Source organism: Melozone crissalis, unplaced genomic scaffold (genome assembly GCF_028551555.1).
Source record: "Melozone crissalis strain CALT ecotype California unplaced genomic scaffold, PUWL_Pcris_2 ptg000056l_1, whole genome shotgun sequence".
NCBI lineage: Eukaryota > Metazoa > Chordata > Aves > Passeriformes > Passerellidae > Melozone > Melozone crissalis.
The window spans coordinates 318,275-327,133 of NW_026535834.1; the positions used below are offsets into that span (position 1 = coordinate 318,275).

The following is an 8,859-nucleotide window of genomic DNA, read 5'->3' on the forward strand; positions in this document are numbered from 1 at the left end:
GCCTCTAGTTATACTGTTTAGTGACCAGGAAATATCTGTTAGGTGATTTGAATATTTGACTTTTACTGCATGTACAATTAACACCCACATTTGTAAAAATCCCAACTAACCTAGATGCCAGCCAGCAAATTAGAGCCTGTCGAAATTGCTTCATCAGTGGCCAAATGCACTTTGGTTCTCAGGGAGGAAAGCGTTTTCATGCACAGTAGCAGCACTGGTGGTTGGTTTTTAGAGTCTTTAGTAAGCAGCAGGTTTCTCACCCCCATCCTTTGTGTTTCTGCCAGGCCTGCTGGAGACCCAGCTGAGCAGGCACGATCAGATGCTGAGCGTTCACGACATCCGGCTGGCTGACATGGACCTGCGCTTCCAGGTCCTGGAAACCGCGAGTTACAACGGCGTGTTGATTTGGAAAATCCGAGACTATAAACGTCGGAAGCAAGAAGCAGTCATGGGGAAGACTCTGTCCCTGTACAGCCAACCCTTTTATACTGGATACTTTGGCTACAAGATGTGTGCCAGGGTTTATCTGAATGGGGATGGCATGGGAAAGGGGACGCACTTGTCTCTGTTTTTTGTCATCATGCGTGGAGAATACGATGCTTTGCTTCCTTGGCCCTTCAAACAGAAAGTGACTCTCATGCTCATGGATCAGGGACCGTCTCGGCGCCACTTGGGAGATGCTTTCAAGCCAGATCCGAACAGCAGCAGCTTCAAGAAGCCAACTGGAGAAATGAACATTGCATCTGGCTGCCCGGTGTTTGTGGCTCAAACTGTTCTAGAGAATGGAACGTATATTAAAGATGATACTATTTTTATTAAAGTCATAGTGGATACATCGGATCTACCAGACCCCTGACATACGCTGGGGGAGGCGGATTAAACAGAAGGCAACTCCGTTTGGGGGTTTTATATCAGTTTGTCTTCAATCAGAGGTCCTAAAGCTCACAGAACCACCTTGTGGAACAGATGGAAGAGTTTGAAGGCATAACTGCATAGGGTCCAATTGCGAAAGTAGCAACACATTAAGAAATCATACCATGGTATATTTTTTAATAGAACTAGCAACACTTGAGCTCTGACGAATCACTTATCCCTCCTCAGGATAGTGATTATGGTCAGAGAGGATTTTTTTTAACTTATTAATTATCTAGTCAATTGGAGGTGAAAAGACATATACAGTATGTGCTGAATCAATTACTGACTTTCATTTCTTTTAAGCTAGAATACAAGAAAAACCCTTCACATGTGGGCTAGCTGGAAATTGTCAGCATGTTAAAAGAAGATGAAGTAATGTTGCAATTATGATATTCTTTGAAAAACTGAGGTGCAATCTTGTCTGAAATATAGTATCTTGTCTTTTTAAGGCCTCATCTGGTCTCTGTTTTAATAATTACTTTGTCAGAAGATCTTGGAAAAGTATCCATGTCTTCTCAAAAGTATCTGAATCAAAATCATATTTTTATTTAAAGTTCTATTGTTACAGAAAACATTTTATTTTAAAACTGTTGATAGACTGATATTTCTTGGAAGAAAAAATAGAAGATATCAAACACTGGTTATCACTTGTGATAGGAAAAAAAACTATTCAATTCTGTTATTTCTCTTTAGAAATGTAAACCTACAATATATGTCGTAGTTAATGACACTATTTCAAAATTAAGGAAAAATCACTCATGGATGCTGTGCATCATTATCAGATTTATAATTGTTTTCACCCTAAAATAGGGCATTTGTTGAACTTTGGAGTTCTAAACGGAATCCTGTACATTTTTTAAAGTTCTGCCCCATGCTTTCCAATCAAGCTATATATGTTGCACATTATGCTGTCAGCAGTATATAGTATTTTCAGTATTGGGGAGGAGGATTAGTGCTGAAAAAGCCTCTATGTTTGTTCTGTACTAGCAGCCATTGCTTCAAGACAAACCAGCAATGTCTTAATACAGTGATGGTGGCTTGCATGCATACATGTGCCTTAGATGTGCTGTGCTGCTTATAAACCATAGCTTTTTATTCAGATTAATTCTGATATCTGAAATGGTAGTTTGATTGGACTTCAGGCATAATGTTTAGCCTTGTCTTCAGAGCCCTTAGGTACCTTGCAATGTACGAAACAGAAGCCAAAGCCCACTCCTTTGGCTCCTGCAGCTTCTGTGACTTGGCCATGGTGGAATCCATCCCATTGAGGTGCCAAAACGTTATGCTCAGTGCTCCTATGGAGCTTGGACTGGACAGTCTCCATGGCCACTGTGAGGGCAGGCGACATTTCTCCTCTAATGCCTGTGGCTGTAAGGTGGCATCACTTGAAACTAATCCATCTGAGAACTCTGGGGCTGTGAATATGGATGCTCGTGGCAGCTTCTCGTAGCAGACAAGCATCCTAATGGGGAATGCATGGGCTTCTTTCTTGTAACAGCCTCAACTGTAGTGAAAAGCATTTGCTAGCCCTGAAACATGCTGATTGCAACCTGCTGTGTTCATCTGCTTCTATTTAATAGCCTGTGACAAGCAAGTCCAGAGACACAGCCTGACTGTGGTGCTCTTTAAAATCCTGCTTAAGCAGAGCAGGCTTGCACCACTGTGTTTTCAGCCTTCATGGGCTTGAAAAAACCTATTGCATCTCAGCCTTTAACGTCAGGCTGTATCAGTTTTCTGCTTTTTTGAGGCATAGTCACAATTTTTGTCTAAGGTGCAGTTGAATTCATGCCTTTGTATTTCAGCTTGTCTTTGCCGTTGTCTTTTTTGGCTGTGCCTTCACACACAGTGCCTGCAAGAAGTATTTATGGATATACAATGCATGCTAAGTGGTCTTCATGGGTTTTCCAGGCACCTGCTAGAATACTGCCTGCTGCTGACTGTCCTGACTGTCAGCAGCAACTTGTCTTCCTTTTCTTGCCTTCCATTGTCCGGGTACTGTACTCCCTCTATGGTACGTGGCTGTCAACAGGTGCAAGCTCAAATATGGAGGCATGTGCTAGCAGTTAATTTCTAGCACGGAAGGAGGATGTTCTGCACAAGAGATAAATATCTATAGATATACCTGCATCTATATCTCTAGATATCATTGTATGGCACTTGCAGTTTTATGCAGGCTGCATAAGTAAACCCATCACTTACGCTTTAGGGCGAAGGTTCGCTCGACTTGTGTCATTTTAATAATTGTGAATGTAGGCAGCTGAGCTTTTGTGTTTGTGCATCACAGAATTTTACTGAAAACAGGATTCCCAAGTGGAAATGTCCAAAGGACTCTCCTCCCATTGCTAATGCATGTCTTGTAAAATTAAATGAAACCGTTTGGCGATCACAAAACAATTTATATCCTGTTTCAATCTGGGACTTGGAGGAGATTTTGAGTATAAGCAGGGCCCGGCATATTCTGCAGATTTGTGACTACAGTTTCCAACTTCTGTGACAGAATTGCGCTTCTAAATCCAAGCTCTTTAAAAGAGGAGGAAAAAAAGCATTTCCAGCCTTGGTGATTGAAAGAGGACTTTGAAACATGTGAATGTGTAAACCAATAGGGAAGTCTTCCTGAGTCTGCACACAGCCTAAACTAGTAGCTTTAAGAGATCTGAATATCTCGTCTTGGTGGGATATTGACTCAGAAACTTCAGAGAGAAGTTTAAATATGAACACTGCTAACTATCTAAATGCCGATCACTGTAGCAGAAACATCAGTCACTGTTGTATTTCACAGATCTCTATGCTGCTTTCCACATCTCCCAAGTGCCAAAAGCACCAGCTGCCAGAATCTTCAGCTTCACTTGGGCAGCTTTTATAATGCAGTAATGTGCTATCGATATAAAAATATTTTTGCATATGTGCTTTTTATCACAGTTAATAAAACGGAGGCCTACTGCACTTATTTTTTAAAACTACATGAAGCTGCCAGAGAATTTCCAGTTTGCCAACCCTGCGTACTGTGAAATCCAGGATCTTGCTACACAAATGTAGACACCGCCTGCTGTGGAATACCTGAAGCCTTGACTGTAACACCCCTTTCTCCACAGAACTCACAGGCCATCTCTGTAGAGTTCTTACTGTGTACATAGAAATCGGTTTCCTCTGCTTTCCAGCAAGGAGTATGTAGCATTTTGTGAAAACAAGGCCACTGTATATTCTCTAAGTTGAAAGGAAAAGATACCTGGTGCTTTACTCAACACTTTTAAGTTATTTAACTGTTTCTCTCATCGCTGAAATGCCCTTTATCCTTTTTCTCTTTGTTCCTGACTGAGATATCCGAAGTTTTCTAGGGACTGTCTGTTTAAAGTGATTCGTGGGACAACACCCTGCCCTCATGTGTACTCTTGAATCCTGGCAAACTCCTGGGAGCTGCCACTATTGCAAGGGGGTCCCAGAGTATTTGCATTACTTTGAACAGAGTTTGTTCAGTGGAACCATATTGTCCTCTACTTAGTAGTAATTCTTAGCAGCACACAGCTGAAGTCTCTTGCTGGTGTTCTTTCTTCACGGTGACGCTCCAAGTTATGTAAAAACCTCTTCCGTTTCCAGCTTCCTCTAGGGAGATTCCAGTGTGTGACAATCTGGATGTTGCCCTTTGTGTACACTCTTCAGCACAGAATGAGTGCACCTGTTAGCTAGAAAGTCTTGAATCCTAAGCAGGATGAAACTATTTGGGTGTTTAAAGACCAACCTGCAATTATGATGCATGACCATGTCTGCATTGCTTCTCTGAGTTAATTAATTGGGGTCTTGTTTCAGTTACTGTCTACACGGTACACCTTCAACTGCTGACTTACAATATGCAATGTTGATTTCAGCCTTGTACTGTAAATGTTGTTCTTCACAAAGAGAATGTGCAATAGGAAAAGGGAATGGTGGGTGGCATATTTTTGATGGAAAAAACACGCTAGATTTTTAAAAACAAGGAAAAAAAATGAAATGCAGTTTATTTCCTTTTCTTGTGGCGTTTTCTACTTGGAAAAGGAAAGATGAAGATATGTGCCTGTTTCTGTGCCTGGTGAATTTCTCAAATACAAAGGTAATAGAGATTTATGTTAGCTGGGATTTAAGTGTTGAACCCATGAATGTTAGGCTGTGGTTGTATCGCTTCTGTTTCCTCAGCTTGCCACAATTACGGCTTGCTGAACTGGAGTTTAAAAGCTACCACCTATTTGTATTTGTATTCCATCACCTGGGATAGGCATTTCACCAACAGTGCAGGGTATCTGTTGATATTTTGTTCAGTTTTTAAAGCACTGGTGCTTTTTGGTCCAAGACAGAGAAGCGTGTAGGGAGTGACAAGGAAAATGCCTGCACTGCAGAAGAGTGAAAAACATGACTGCAGTATTGATGCCTTTGATATGATTTAACTATGCAAATATACAGATAGGTGAGGGGGGAAATTCTTGGGTTGCATACCTAATCTCTTAGATTTTGCTCTGTAAATTACTTGTATGTGTGTAGGTACATACATATACACACAGACATGCATGCACATAAATATGCAAAGTCTTTTCTTTATGTAGAAGTGATGAAACAAAACCCTTTCCTCCAAGTTATACTTGATCACTTGGTGCAAATATAACTTGTTGCTGCTAAAGGAGGACCTTGGCTAAGGGCAAACTTTGATTCATGTCTTTCAGGTTTGAAGACCTGTATGTAGCAAACACTTTGTTTAGCTTTTCTGAAGACTCTGAATTGTAATTTAGGATACATGTTCTTCCTCATGCTCTGATAATTTGGAGATTCCTATATTTTAAATAACTATAGTGATGGGCAACTTTTTGACTGCAAATAATTTCCTCTAATTTGGAACAGAAAATGATAAAAAGCATCGGGACCTCTTCCCTGGAATTTCTGTCCTGTTCAGTCAATACCTTGATATTCTGGTTGACCTAGAAGTCAAAGCTACTGCAATAAAAATGATTGGTTTGGCAGTTTAATCTGAGTTTTTAATATTGTGTACAGTGTATAGCAAGTGCTGTTTCTCCTTTTTGGAACAAGGAAATCAAGGATGAGATATGATTTGCCCAGAGTCACAAAAGGAATCTCCTGGAGCCGGAACTGAATGAGAGGTTCCAGTTCCCTAGTTGTTATCTCTGAATCATGAGGTTTTACTCTTTTAATACATTTGTCCCTTAAAGGAACTGGAAAATAAGTTGACATACCCTGAAGACCCACGTCAGGACAGTAAGGGCTAGAATTAAACATACAAGCTGTCGTGATTTGGGGTTGTACACGCGTGGTGGCCCAGACGCGCGGAGGGAAGGCCAGCACAGCATGTCCGTGTCAGTAACAGCAGCAAACTGTGTCCTGCTCTGTCTGTTCAGAATTGTCCAACAAAACCAGTCTCGTTTGATGCTCCTCTTAACTAAAGAGGGAGAATACCATTGTACAGTGAAGTGGGTTCATCTTTGTTCTACCAGTCAGTGTGACTGATCATTTCTTACTTGTGGGGCTTTCTCCCTTTTTCTGTAAACCAAAATCTGGAGGGCTTAATTGTTCTTTCTTGCCTCTTAATCCAGGCCTTTGCAGAGAAGCACCAGATAGGAAGGTTGTGGAAAACTTTGGACTGCTGATTCAGGGACATCCTCTTAAGATTTAGAAGAGTAGAATTCTACAATGCATAAGGGATCTGACTATTCCTGTTTCTCTTCTAATATATGGTCAAGACTGCAGCTTCTGTCTTCCATTTCATGATGTCAGCGTAGATATTAGGCTGTGTTTTTTCATTATTTCCCCTCCAAGTTAGGATTAGTTCCTTAGGGTTCAAATAAGTTCTGAATTTCACAGAGAAGCACCTGAACCAAAACCTTGGATTCAAACATCCCAGACTTGATGTGGAATTCAAATCTGGATCCCGACTCTGTGGCTTACTAACCTACCCATTCAGGGAAGGGTTTGTTGTCTCTATGTGGTGTTTGTGTTTTTGGTCCTTTGGAACTAAGCTTTTAATTTGGTTGCCAGTTCTGCAAGGACTTTTTAACTTCTTAGCAATGCCGGTGTTCACACGCTCCATTGCTGGCAGTGCGATGCGTAGTGATAAAATTTGACTCTGTCTAAGGGTTACTGAGATAAACCAGCATTACCATTCTTAAAGGTCATTTTCTTGCATAGTGTTCCGAGCTTTGTATTTGAATCTAGCTCGCACCTGAAAGGACACATCTTCCAACTATGACCTGCATCACTGGCAGAGAGTTGTATAATCTGTACTTGTGGAATGGGAAGGTACAAGCTTCCATCGTTGCTGATGCATCGTGTAATCCACACGTTTTGTTTTTCTTATCGCTGTTGTTCGGTTAATACTTCCTTTTTTTTTCAGTTTTTTAGGAAAAAAAAAAAAGGGGGAAGTTCAGGATTTTTTCTACAAGGTATAAAACTCCAATGAATTAGTGGTGACTAGAGAGCTGTGAAAAATACCCCATTAGGAGATGATGGGCTAAATGTAGGTCCATTTCTCTTAGACAAGTAGGATAACCTTTGAAGATGCATGGAACAACATAAAAATTGGGAAAACTAAAGCTGACATTTGTTTCCAAGAAATTCTGTGAGAACTGTCTATGGAAAAGACATCAGTGATTGAGAATAATGTACAAATTAATGTGTTTGAAACTTGTGTATCCATTTCTTTAATCTCATACTCTTCAGTGAACGGTACACTTGTGTTCAGTTTTATGATCAAAAACAAAGACCAAAGAAGGCCAGCCTCATTTGATTGTGTATATTCTGCCTGTCTTAATTATCAATAGCTGTAAGGATACAGTGCAAGTGATCTGGTAACCAGTGGTTCTCGTCCTTTTCTTATAGGGGGAAAAACAATTTTAAAATGTATAATTTATTGCTCAGCAATAACCATGTTGTTAAAATAATAATAAAAAAAATAAATTAGCAACATGTCTTAATTTCCCAATAGCATTATTATATGTTGTATTTCAGTTTACTGTATATTGTGTTTTTGTATTTATTTGTGTTTGGAGGTCTTGCTATGTCTTTTTGTGTTTAAATGCTAATAAACAAGGACAGTGTGTAAGAGTGTAGAATGCTGAACTCTGAAATGCTAAACTGTGTTATTAAAGGAAAAATAAATAAGTAGGAAATAATATTTTTTAAAAAACCTGGTGTGTTGAATTTGAATGACTGCTGTTGACTTGCAGATGCCCAGGGTGCATCCTTCCTCCTCTGTGAGCCCACTGCATGGCTGTTATGTGCTTTATGCTCACACACCCAAGAGAGCTTTACTGTGGCATTTCCCATCCTCTGCACAGGTAACTTCCCATAACTTCTGTCAGAGTCCTATTTTCCATGTGCTAACTCTGCTGGAATAAACCAGGAGATGGTGTTCATCCTAACATCAGAGTTGAGAGCCCTCGTGCAAACAGTAGAAATAAATTGAATGGCTTTTCATGCACTTGTGGTACACTGCTTTCCCAAAGAGGTGTGGGAAAGGAGAGTTGAAGCATAGCTTAAATGTCTAAAGATGTAGATTTCTTTTTTTTTTCTTCTGTTGTGTCATTAGTGACTCTTCTCAGCTCAGAACCGCATGCCAGGTGTGTGCTCACAGTCACAGAACATGACGCAGTCTGTAAAAACACCAGGCTATTCTGGAATGTGTGCAGAAATATTTCCACCACGTTTCAGATTCAGCCTAGGGATGAAAACCCTCATCCCCTGGGGTTTTGTATGAAGCATGCAACTTCTACTGAGCACCACACTGTTGTTTCTTCCCTATCGTCCCTCCCGCCCCTCTCTAACTGAAATTGCAGTTTCCCTTCCTTCCCATCTCTGCAGGGGCAGTACTGTGTTTAGCAATGCAGGAATGTCCTGCCCCTGCTCAGACACAAGACCGCAGTGTCTTGGCAAAAGCCCCATCTCCTTGCTGGCCTGGAATGTGAGAACGAC

General features: G+C 40.7%; 1 protein-coding gene across 6 annotated transcripts in view; it reads left to right on the forward strand.

The window, feature by feature from the left end:
• The window catches only part of TRAF3 (TNF receptor associated factor 3), a 69,882-nt gene extending 61,831 nt beyond the window's left edge, over nt 1–8,051 (forward strand). For 5 of the 6 annotated variants that reach the window (XM_054286929.1, XM_054286933.1, XM_054286934.1 and 2 more), the window contains one exon: nt 285–8,051. In XM_054286929.1, the coding sequence (XP_054142904.1) occupies nt 285–856 (572 nt within the window). In that variant the 3' untranslated portion in view covers nt 857–8,051. The remainder of the gene's footprint in view (nt 1–284) is intronic. The other variant, XR_008483775.1, reaches the window with a different exon arrangement.
• The last annotated feature ends 808 nt before the right edge of the window (nt 8,052–8,859 follow it).